This window comes from Eurypyga helias, unplaced genomic scaffold (assembly GCF_000690775.1).
Source record: "Eurypyga helias isolate BGI_N326 unplaced genomic scaffold, ASM69077v1 scaffold13706, whole genome shotgun sequence".
Classification (NCBI taxonomy): domain Eukaryota; kingdom Metazoa; phylum Chordata; class Aves; order Eurypygiformes; family Eurypygidae; genus Eurypyga; species Eurypyga helias.
Genome location: NW_010254752.1, coordinates 1 through 12,087, shown reverse-complemented (window position 1 = coordinate 12,087; position 12,087 = coordinate 1). Strand labels below are relative to the sequence as shown.

At 44.3% G+C, this 12,087-nt stretch overlaps 1 protein-coding gene across 1 annotated transcript in view; it reads left to right on the top strand.

Annotated features, from left to right (window-relative positions):
• The window catches only part of LOC104510766 (transcription factor 7-like 2), a 20,727-nt gene extending 13,467 nt beyond the window's left edge, over positions 1 to 7,260 (top strand). The window contains exons 8-11 of the mRNA XM_010153120.1: positions 4,742 to 4,790; positions 5,338 to 5,388; positions 6,566 to 6,638; positions 7,218 to 7,260. Coding sequence (XP_010151422.1) covers positions 4,742 to 4,790; positions 5,338 to 5,388; positions 6,566 to 6,638; positions 7,218 to 7,260 — 216 coding nt within the window. The remainder of the gene's footprint in view (positions 1 to 4,741; positions 4,791 to 5,337; positions 5,389 to 6,565; positions 6,639 to 7,217) is intronic.
• Positions 7,261 to 12,087: the final 4,827 nt, after the last annotated feature.

Here is a 12,087-nt window from a genome sequence, read left to right as displayed (position 1 = left end):
ATTGCACACAAGCACTACTCGGAAAGCGTGCCTCAGGATCCCAATCTGGTAACAACGACGGACGCTTCCCTCTGAGATACTAAAACTATTGGGGATAATTCCCAGCCCTCCACTTGGAAAAGGCTTCCTGGCTGGGACTGGTAAAAGGTTAGAATTGGGACATGACAGTAGAGCTCTGTGAAGAAACTCTTGCCTTCACTTTTACCAGCCTCTGGAAATGCTCTTTGGCTTTCTGGTCATTTTAAATTTCATTTTTTAAAACAAAATTAAAAATTCCTCTAGTATGGCTCCTCTCCTTTCCACCAAAAAAAGATGAATAATTAGTGTCTTGTGCTTATCTGTGTGAGAGTATAGTGGAAAGTGGAAGAATGACTTATCCTAGCTTCAGAGAAGGACTGGCAAAACCAAAAGCGTGACTTGTTTGAAAGTCTTACTCTCAAGTGGGGTTAAATGAATTATTCCACGCTCTACTGTCGTATATTTTGATTATGTTTTGTTTTTTCATGGCCATGTTATCTTCTCCCCCCACCCTCATTTTTTAAAAAGTGTTTTGGAGTTTATGATCAGTTCATGGAGTGTTTAAGATTGATCCCTCCCTCTGCCTTTCAGAAAGACTGTTTTGTAGCTGAAAGTGGTAGAATTTTCTGTCCATTAAAAAACATAAGGCCAGCGTTGTAACCACTTACTAGTAGTATGTAACCCCTTCTTCCATGAAGGGGAAGCGGTGCAGCTGGTAGTAAAAGTTTGCAAGCCTAACCCATAAATTCTTGACAGATTTGTGGATAGGTGGGAGCTCTAAGCCATCTTTAATAGGATTATAGCAGAATCTTGATCATTTAAATAAAAATCACCTAAAACGTTCAAGGTCTCTAACTCTGGAGTAAACCTTGCTCCCTACCTTCCAGGCAGACTTCCCTGCAGGGAGATTGTTGTCAGTTCTGTATGGTGTTACACATTTTGGTTTTGGTGAAGTCTGTGTCTCCCATCATCGCCATCATCACTGCCTACTTTACCATAAATATCCTATTTTGCCGTAAATCAAATAAACTGTGTGCCTTGTGTATGGCAGCATTTACCTCTGCACTTCTGTGTGTTTGGATGGGAAAAAGCCAGTTCAGAGTCTGCAGTGAAAGCTAGAGTAGCAGCAGCTCTCGACCTTCTTCCTGCGTTTCAGCGGCGGAGAATACACATGCTCACTTATTTAGCAATATGTACTTAAAGAATTTTTTTCAAATCCTTCTGTTCTTTCTTGATCATCTTTTCTTTCCCTCGGGCTCTGCCTCCCTCCCTCCTTTGTTCACCATTGCAGGTGTAGCTGTGCTTGCCCCTCAGAGGACACCTCGTTAAGCCTGATGAGGCATCGCTCCTGCTTAAACACATTTTCCCTTCCTTTTTGGTATAGCCTGCCCTGAGACTGCCAGACCATAGGCTTGAGGTAGTTTCTCAGCACTGTGCAGTATCATCTTCTTGGGTGTTCAAAAGGGAGTCTGGGCTCGATGGAGGTTTCAGGAATGCTCATTCTGCACACTGCCTGTGCCACCGACAGATGGGCATGTACAAAGCCGTCAGTGTTTAGGACCTTTTACTTTTGTCCTCACCATGTGAGCACTGAGAAACCCTTTCTTCTCGAGCTAAAAAGGACAGGATGAGAAAGACGGCGCTTTCCCAGCGGCTTGATGCTGTACCCCCACCTGACCTTCAGGGGGAACCTTCCTGCCTGAGGAGAGCGCGGTACCCTGGCATCACACGACTGCATCATCTGCAGGATTTATTTATTTCTCCTCTCCAGGTCCATGAGAGCTCTCCAAGTTCCCCTCCTCCCTCAGCGTTTCTTAGGGTCTGGAGCCCTTCACACGTCTAGAAGGGGAGCACGTTTGGGCTGTTTGAAATGGTTAAATCATTAGGTGCTTTATGGCAGGCACAAGGATGGGGCCAGCTCTAGCTCAGGTCTTAGAAATAGGAGCAGTACATTCAAGGAACTCAGCTTTCAGCCTGCTCTTAAATAAGAGAAGAGGATTCAGGCAGTCCCTTGTGGCTTGTTGGTGTCACAAGGCACATTGGCTCTTCCTGAGATCTGATACAAGACGTTAAGCGTCGCTGAGTGCTGGACTCAGAAGTAGGTTAGGGTCTAGTCACCTCGCCTGCCAGTTGTCTAGAAAATTAGCACCAAAGAACTCTGCAGGCCTGTCAAAACCCATGGTGGTTTGGCTCTACAGCGGGAGCTGCCAGAACGGTTAGCAAGTATTTACGTCCACCTTTACTTGCAGCCTAAGAATGTGTATAGTTCGATGACAGAAAATGCTACAGACCTTCTACTCAAGTCTTAGGAGGACAGTTGGAGGCAAAGGCAAACGGTGTCTTCTGCAGAGCACTTTACAAACTGCTGTCGTAATTCTTCAGTCCATGTATTAATTTAGCTGCATAGTCAAATTATCTCCAGATAGTGCAGAAATTGAACAAGCAAGCCAGGTGATTCTTCTCCATCTTTCCTTTGAAAAGGGTGTAAAGGAAGACGGTGGACCTCTGTCAGTCCTTTGTTAGAAACAGTTTTCAAAGCTTGTGTTGAAAAGAAACCAGAAGTGCCTGGTCCTGGTTGACATTCCTGTATATCAGCCATTTTTAACAGATTGCTCCCTAAAGGGGTGATAGTACTTTAATACCTGGCTGGAGGAGTTTGTAAAGGGCAGCTGACTCCTGACCTATGTTCTGGCTGTCCCTCATGTGAAGAAGTTAAAAGGTCTCAAATTGAAATAGCCGTTGAATTCCCAAATGTACTACAGGCATTAAGCAGATTTGCCACAAGATGCAGTCAGTTAATTACGCAAGCTGCCTCCTTGACATGAAAAAAAAATTAGGCTTATGGTCCTGATGCAGTTGTCTGGTTTCAGTTACGTTGTGGTAAAGCTGGAGAAAATTCACTGACCTTCACAGAGTTACTGTCAATCTAGATCAATATAGATGGAGCAGTCTGAGCCTCTTGTATCTTTACGTGATACGTGGACTTCAAGATACCACGTTTTTCCCTTTTCTGTTCTCAGGGAGCTTTAGGAGCAATGCTTGTCTATCTTGTCTGCCTGTCACATTAGACTGACGGCTGCTGTAGCAATTGACTCAGAGCAACAACTTTCCCTATCCCCCAAAATGACCTCAGAGGTGTCGGAGATGATTTCTCAGCAGCATCCAGGCCACAGGATTATGTGCATGTCATTTAAAAATCCTTTAAAATGGACGGTCCACACAGCTTTTTCCATCACCAGAAAGGATGACCGGTGACTCTGCTTGTCACAGCCTGGACAGCAGCGTGGCTCTTTACAACCCTGAGCAAGCTGGGGAGAATGAGTACAGAAGCCTGGTGCCAGCAAGCCAGCTTTTGGGCAGGAAAAATACGACAACAGCATCAAATCAAAACCCAGCATTCACTTTGGAGAAATTTCTTACTAATACATTCCAGGGAACATACCGTAGTGAGCTTCCCCAATGTTGTAGTGGATGTGCCAGGCTGAAGCCCATCTTAACCATTTAGTTGGGAGCCTGACCAACCCACAGAGAAAGATGTCCACTGTGTGGGAGAAACTGGTGGCTTCCCCACAGAGATGTCCAGCCCTTCAAAAGTACTGTGAGATTCCTTCTTCCAAGAGATGTTTCTTCCCTCTTGACCACAGGGGACTGCTGCTCTGGTGTCTTTTCACCGACTTCTACTACTACTGTGTCTTCAGAAGCCAGGATCTCGTGTGCTCTTCACCGTTGACACTGTTGGACCAAAAGTCGTTGCTTTTGGCATCTGGGGCCCTGTGAGAATTAAATTACACTGTCCCCTTGCACTGGCCTTTTTGCACTGCTCTGCAAACCCTGTAGCGTAGGAGGAGTTTTCTTAGAAAACAGATTTTCTTTTGAACCGTGCTTATTACGTTATAACTCTTCTCTTGGAAAACGGTCGTTGGGCTTCCCCAGAAGTCAGGCCCCTGGTTGTCTTCTCCCACGCGGCTGGCTGGAAACAGAGAAAGGACCTTTCTCCCTCCAGGCAGAAACTGTAACAGATTGCATGATCCTGTGGGACACTATATGGGAAAGGGGTGCAGTTTAGTAAGATATTCCTGGTTATTTTCCTTGTGATAGAGCAAAATGTGGGAAGAATCTTAGGCATATCTGGACTTTCTTCTTGTCCTGGCTTGGCTTCCCAAGTTGTCAGTGCAGCTACAAACCTGCAGGTTGGGATTTGCTCGTTACTGTGGCTTTCTCGTCTGCTTTAACGCTTGGGTTTCGGTGCTGAGGAACTCCAGGGGCTCAATCTGACCTCACTCATGCACTCTCCTCGCTTCAATCTCCCTTTTCTTCCCCTCCCTGCCCCACCAAAACATGGCCACGAACGATTTTTGAAACTTATAGATGGAATGTACAAGTGTCAGATGATTTTGTCTTCATGATGATCTTACCTCAAAAGAAGCCTCTTGCAAGTTGTTCTGCCCCCTCTTACAGCTTGGGTGGGTGTTAGTGTTGGGGGGAGCTGCAGCAAGGCTGTCTGAAGAGTCACCAGGTGGGCAGGCAGAGCCATCCCCAGGGTGTGAGCATCCCCTCGGGGCCCCCTAAGCTTCCCGCACCGATGGTGAGCCAGCACCGTGCCTTGGTGTCCTCCCCAGGGAGCTTCACACGCTGGCCGCAGCCCTGTCGCTCGGTGCCGTCTTGGAAGGACGCCTGTTTGGGGTTTTTTTTAATCCTTCTCATTTGTGTGTGTTTCCTGCAGGGAAAGAAGAAGAAGAGGAAAAGGGATAAGCAACCAGGAGAGACCAACGGTAAGTAAATACGGTCTAAACCTCTTGCTTAGTGGAAGTGTGGCAGTCCCGGTGTGACGCTCCTAGGCACGGGGGAGGTGGGTGCGAGGCTCCTGGCCTCACGGGGAGCTGGTCCCTATACTAGGCAGCCTTTTTTTAAAATGCACTCTAATTATTTACGTGTTATTGCCCTTCCTAAAACTAGTAACCGAGCCACTGCATGTCAGAGCCTCTCGTGACGTTAGCTGAATTTGTACGTAGTGACTGCAAAGCCTTTAACTGCAGAGCCGTAGTTGTAATGCCTATGCCATCGTTTATAAGGTTGTCCGCTTATTTTACGCGTATGTGTGTGTGTGTACGTATGTATGTGTTTGGTATTAATTTGGGCTGTACCTGTATGTTCTGATGCATGCCTTACAGTGGTAAATCGCACCCATTTTAAATTAAGGAGGTTTGCCATTCTATATAGGAAATTAGAAATACTGCATAGGCAATCTCATAGTCAATTTTGAAGAAGCCCTGACTTAGTTTTTTTGAAGCCTTTGTATAATTTGTTCTTTTTTTTCAGAACACAGCGAATGTTTCCTAAATCCTTGCCTTTCACTTCCTCCGATTACAGGTGCTAACGTCATTTTGAGTCATTTGAAATAGTTTATAAACTGCTTTTTAATTTTTTTTTCCTGCCATTATAGATTTTAACATTAAACACTTATGACATTAAGAAAAAATACCATCCACACGTTTTGATAGTATTTATTATCTATATATCTTTATATCTATTATATGTTTGATAGTATTTTTTAATTTTGTTTTTTGTTTTTGTAACAATTGCTATTAAAACAGTAATACCGTAAAAAGTAACGCAAGAATTGTACTAACTGTGCAAATTGAATATGCAGTATTTCTTTAAAGAGACTGATAAAAAATGGAAGCAAGTCAGTAATGAACCTCCTTAATCTAATGGCATTTTTCATGGCTCCCACTAAGTCTTCTCACATTAGCATGCATACGCATTTTTTTACTATTATTTTAGTTTTGGATTTTTTTTTTTTCCCTTTCTGCTCAAGCCTATTCATTGCAATTCACTAGCTATACTAACTCAGCACCTTGCCATGCTTTACGCTTTATTTTCTGGCTGATACTAACATACTCATTCCGCAACCTGCTTATTCTTATCCATTCTTTTAAATACAAATTAATAAAAACAATTAAATTGAATGTTATTCCAAAAGCTGCATTATCCCAGGAGATATAATTTCCTTTTTTTCTTTTTTTTTCTTTTTTTTTTTTTTTTTTTAATTTTGTATCTGAGTTGAAGAAAAAAGCATGTTCAGGATCTAACTTCCATACTCAGCTTCTTTTCTTCCTTTCCCCCCCTCTCAAAAAAAGAGAATAAAAAAACCCAGCCCAAAAAAATCTTGCCTGAAAACATCCTGCTAGACCAGCCACAATGACCTTCTCTACCTGCTCTTTTAAAAGGGAAAGAAACAGTCCTTTATAAAGGGATACTGCAGCTTTAATTGCAACAGCTAATCTCAAGAGTTGAATAAAAATGTGATTATCACTTTTTTAAACTTTTAAATCAAAAGTCAATATTTTGCAATTAATAACGAGGACATTGATTTTTATTCCCTTTTTTATTTTTATTTTTTCCTTATTTTTATCTTTCTCTTTTTTCTCCCCTTTTCTCTCTTCCTCTCTCTCTCTTCCTCTCTCTCTCTCTCTCTCTCCCCCCCTCTCCCCTTTTCTTTTTTTCCTCTCTCCCTTTTCTGCTCGCTTTTCTTGAACTCATTCAGACCTGAGCGCTCCTAAGAAATGCCGAGCGCGCTTTGGCCTTGATCAACAGAATAACTGGTGCGGCCCCTGCAGGTGTGTATAGTTTTCCCAGACTCGCTATGGCTGATTTGCAGCTGGTTTATTTGGTACTTTCCCCTTTTTTTTCCTGCCTTGTTGCTTTGTAGCTCTGTGTTGTGATCTAGAAGACACAAGGGAGTGGGACACTGCCATGAGTTATCATCTCTCTGAAAGAGTTTTGCTTTTTTTGTTCCGTTGTTGGTTGTTTTTTTGCCTTCCTCTTTGCTGCTGCTAGCCAAAAACCCACTGTAAAACAGCATCAGCCTTAAGCCCATCTGATCCGTGGCTCAACCACGTTCCTGCCCTCCAAGCCTCCACCCAAGGAAAGTCGCTCCCAAAGCCCTTGATCACGCGGCCCTGAGCGTGGTACCGACACGGGACAGACGCACGGCCGTGTCAGATTTATACTTTTTTGGTTTTCTTTTAGCTCACTGTGAAAGCCCTGTTTTCTTCCCTGCCCTTGGTATGAGGGGAGATTACCAAATAAAACTGAGGTGACTGAAAGCTAAACGTAGCTGTAGCTAAGATGACGCAGTCCAAATGAGCTCTATCCACCATTGTGTTGTATTTTTTGTGTTTACCTTATGCTAACAGATGCAAATACTCCAAAGAAGTGTCGGGCATTGTTCGGGCTTGACCGACAGAGTTTATGGTGCAAACCATGCAGGTATAATACTACCCATTAGGCCTTTGGGGAAATAAAAGCAATCTGTCCTCTTAGTGCATTTGTGTGATTTTATTTTTTTAATCTTTTTTTCCCCACTCCCCACCTTTCTCTCTCCCACAGCATCAATTGCTAATAATCTTTGATCCTTGGAATTTCTTGCTAATTTAATGCCATTTCCTCTCTTTCTTTACCAATAACCTCTCCCTGGTGGTAGAACTGGGAACAAGAAACCTTGAAGTCCTTAAAGCTGGCAGTTTTTTGGCTTTTTAATGATTTTTTTCAGATTGTCAGCAAAATGAATGTTTAGCTGGACATCTGTATTTTGTCTTTCATTTGAGTCTAAGTTCTCTGCCTCCAAAGTCTTTTTAACATGGTTCTGCGATCTGCAGCACTAGCGTTTTTCTCAATGATGTAAAAGCCAGTGTTTACAGCTTATATTGTAATAACTTTTTTGGTGTTACCTGCAAAATTAAGTAGCTACCTGTAAGCTTTTACGCCTCGGCAAGGCTTATTTAGATATCAGTTTTTTTAATGATCTGATGTCTTTTTTTTTTTTTCCTGATTCTGAAAATACTTTTTTTCCTAAATTTTATCCCAGTAAGTGAGCTGTGAACACCTGAGCTCTAGACAAAACTAATTACAACTTTAGTAGAACAGTTTCCAGCATTAAAAGGAGATGAAAGACATCAGAACGCCCAAATTTCAACAGCCCATGTTCTACTGGAGTTTAATTCCATGTATAACTCAGTACGTACTTCTTTCTTGGTGGAGGGATACCGAGTAGTTCTTTTCTCATTCCTTTTTCCTTATATGATCGCATTTGGTTAAATTTGTTGTTTCTTTGTTCTGATACAAGCAGTCTTTGAATTTGGAATATTATGATGGTAGGTATTTCAACCCAAACCACACTCTGTGTGTAGTGATTCCTCTCCCACATTCTCCCCTCTTACTCATGCCAGTCCCATGTGCTCCATCTCATTTAGAATGTAGATCAGACGTCCATCGTATTTTGTGTATGCACGCAGTCTTGTTTGTGCTTAGTGTCAAGGAAAACACAGACTGAGGGTGGTGTTATATGTCAAAATACCAGAAGAGGCACCAGAAATGCCTTTGTCAGATTGCATATTGTCCCGTTCAAGGCATGCCAGTACCGGGTGGTGGGGTCTTAGCTGTCAGTACCCATCCATGTGTTAAACAAGCTCTGAAAGCAGCGGTGTCTTAAAGGAAGAAGGATTCAGGCCAGGGAGCTGGGTAGCCACTTCGCTGTGCCAGGAGGCCCGACGCTCATGCTAGCCAAAGACTCGAATGCTGTATTTAATTAGGCTTTATTCTCTGGTTAGTTCACTGCAGACTATCAGCAGATATTTGTGTAGTCTAGAGAGAGAATATGTGAAGCATGTCATGCTCCGTATGCCAAGTACCAGAACCGGGGGCACATCGTGTTTGTGTTGCTTTATCTTTCACTAGCTGCTTAAGTAAACAGCATACTTCTAAAACGTCATTTTATCAGCAAGGAGACTTTTCGTTTGGTCTGTGCAGTGCTTAGGTTACATGGGAAGTGTAAATCCTCTCTTAACTTACGCCAGATTTTGGTCAGAAATCTTTGCAGCTCATCCGAGACAAGTTTCTGAGATCGGTTGTGAGCAGTGCAGCACCTTTAAGTAAGTCTAAAGGCAGTAGCTTTAGACTTACTGAGTCAGATGCTTTTTTTTGTTTGGTTTTTTTAAATGCATGGAGGCATTTTATCACTAGGTAGAGTTTAGAGCATTTCTCCTAGCTCTGGTTCTAACCATTAAAACATGGCATTTGCTAGCACGGTAGCTTTTTGTAGTGCATCTGAGGGAGGGGATAAAGGTGTTCAATTTGTTACTACGATAGAAACTGAGGCACCTTTGCTCATAGCACCTGAGTAAACCCTTGTCATCATCTGTGGCTTTCACTCAGGGCAGTTGCAGCATGACAGGGTTCCTGGTGCTGTCCTGGGGCTAGTTTGAAGGGCAGCACGAGCCGGGTCAGGTCGGTTGGTGTTTGCAGGACTGACGTGGTAGTTGACGCTTAAGAGCAGCACAAAGTGAATAATCCTCACTGGTGCTTCTGAGAGGGGACGTGTAGTGGGTTTGTTCCCATTTTCAGGAGAACAAAACTGAGGCACAAAATGTTCCTCAGATGTTTGTTTACTCCCCTTCACCAGAGTTGCCTGACATTGTTCACCTCTGGTAAAATTTGGCTTGCAGGGCTTGGGTTTTACCCGTCTGTGCCTTCTGTCCCACCTAACCCTGCCACATGCACGACCACAGGTAACACACGGTGGGAATGGCACGGACTGGAGAAATGCCCCGCCTTGAGCCATCATGATTTAAGTGGATGGCTTTTCAGACTAAAAGTGGCCACATTATTGAACAGTTTGACATCCAGCAGACACAGAGGAAGCAGTCTGCTACCTTAATCCTAGTCAAAGGAAGATTACTTCAGGTAGCAGACCAGTGGGTTTAGTTTTAAGAAGGTTGTCAACCCTGCAGAGTCAGAAAGTCAAGTAGGCCTGGTTTTAGTCTGCTTTTCCATGGGAACTCTTTCTTTCAGGCCACAGAACTTAATATTAAAATAATTTTAATTTTTGGCATACTAGATTGAAACAGCCACCGGTGAAATAATTAACTATTTGGTAGGTTCAGAGCAATCCAGTTGAATGGCTTCTAGACCACCATCAGTGAGGCAGGCAGAGCTTGGGTCTCTGCTTGCAAATTACTTCAGTCTGGGGATGGTAGGGGAGCCCTGTGGTCTCCAAAATGTGAGAACCCCCCCCTTTCCCCACAGGTATTATCAGTGAGCTTTGGGAAGGTGCCGCTGGCAGCTGAACAGAAGGTCCAGAGGTGAACTGTGGCCCTGGTAGCACTGCACAGCTGAGGCTAGGAAGTGGTGAGACAGGCGAGGGGAGAAGGAGGAGAACTGTCCTTAGCCAAGAGCTAGAGGTTTCCTGCGTTGTTTGTTCATGGTAGAAGAATTAACAGGTTCTGTTTTGAGCCCACCAAATTAATTTTTTTCTGTCTTTTAACGTTGCTCTAATAAAGCATGGTTTACAGCCTTCACTTGCTGTCTTCTATCTTTCTTTCCTTCTTTCTTTTTAACATTTAAGTTGCATGGTTGTCTTTAGTTTTTAGCATGTATTGATCTGCAGGCTAACGTGGTTAAAACTCTAATAGCCCTAACCCCTTACCTTGCCATGTGGAACGTGGAGCAGAACCCGAGAGCAGAGCCCAAGTCTCTGGAGGAAGGGATGTCACAGCACTGCTCCCTCGCTGGAGCCGGTGGAAAGGTGCGGTGCCAGGGTTGCCCTTCCCTTCCTGCTACGGGAGACGATATCTTTTAACTCCAGGATCAAGCTGGTTAGACCTCCCTTGCAGCTGAGAAACCTCTAGCCCCGTTGCCCAGGCAGCAGACCTTAGTTTAAGTCAAGTCAAACGCCGTTGCCGTACGTGGGGGAGAATGTTGACGAGCAGCGGTGGAGCTGGGGCACCTCTGCGCGTGGGGAATGTCACCCAGCGACGTTCAGCTGCTGGGGCACGCTCGGGCGCTTCCTCTGATGAAGTTGCTGAGCTGGGGAGAGCAACCTACTCCTTCACATGGGCAGCTTGGGGCAGCTTAGCCGAGTGTCCAAGGTTTTTGTGGCAGAGCTGCTCCGGACAGACTTTGTCATACACCTCGGGCTGCGTCACAGCGGGTCTTCCCACGGAAAGTGTTGCTTGTGAATAGGAGGGCTGGAGAGCCGTCATTGTTAGGGTCAAGGCGGCCGCTGAACGTCGTTCTGCCAGATGCTGTGGTTGTTTGCCTCATTATTTCTGTCCTGCTGCTAGAATTGTCTTGCATATACTTGAGAAGAGAGATGGTGTGAAACTGTCATCTGTTTTCATTGCTCCTTTACATTATTAAGTGGACAGAGGGAGGAGAAAAGATCTCTGTCGGGTCACTTACTTATTTGAAGATGAGCAGCTCTTGCGAGACTCTCGTATTCCCTGGTGTGAAATAAGCTCCATGTTGCTCCTCACCTTTGTACCTGTCGTCGTGCTCTTACCTACTGAAATTGAATCCCACTCTGGAGTTACATGGATGGCCTCTCAGAGGAAAATTCCCCAAAATGCAGACGAACAGCTTCCCAAATCTACCACTCTCCATTAAAACAAAAAGTAAACCTGGGTCGATTCAAAGCCACAACCTGCAGGCCATACAACCAGTTATTCTTGTTATTTTGGATCATACTCTGTTTATCCTGTTCTTTTCCTGGTTTTTCTTCTGTTTGCTTTGTTTGTTCGTTTTGTTTTTATTTCCCCTCTCTCTCGTTCTCTCTATTATATATACCCCTCCTGTCTGACTCTGACGTTTCTGGATTTGGTGTGGTTCTTAACAGAGGAGAAAGCAATGAGCAGTAGTTTGCAGCCGTGCTTGCCTCCCAAGGGCAGAGCATCCTAAGGGACAACAGCTGACGCAGGTGTAGAGGTAGCCCCGTTGAGTTGGACAGCGTTATGGGACATGCCAGCAACTCTCCAGAGCTTTTCCTTTACAAGGATCAAATTTCTTAATTTGTATTTGCCGGAGGAAAGTCGAGCTTGTAGATTAGCACAGTGGGCTCCAAAAACTTCTTATCTGATTTTCTGTTTATTGAAATAACTAAGGAAAGGAGGCGGCCTGAAGAGGAGGGGGATGAAGAGACAATTGGTGAAACCTTTCCAAATCCGTTAGCCGAGGGGAGGTTCCCGAGCAGGCTCAGTGCCGAGGACGCCCCGCCAGACCCCCAGGACGGCG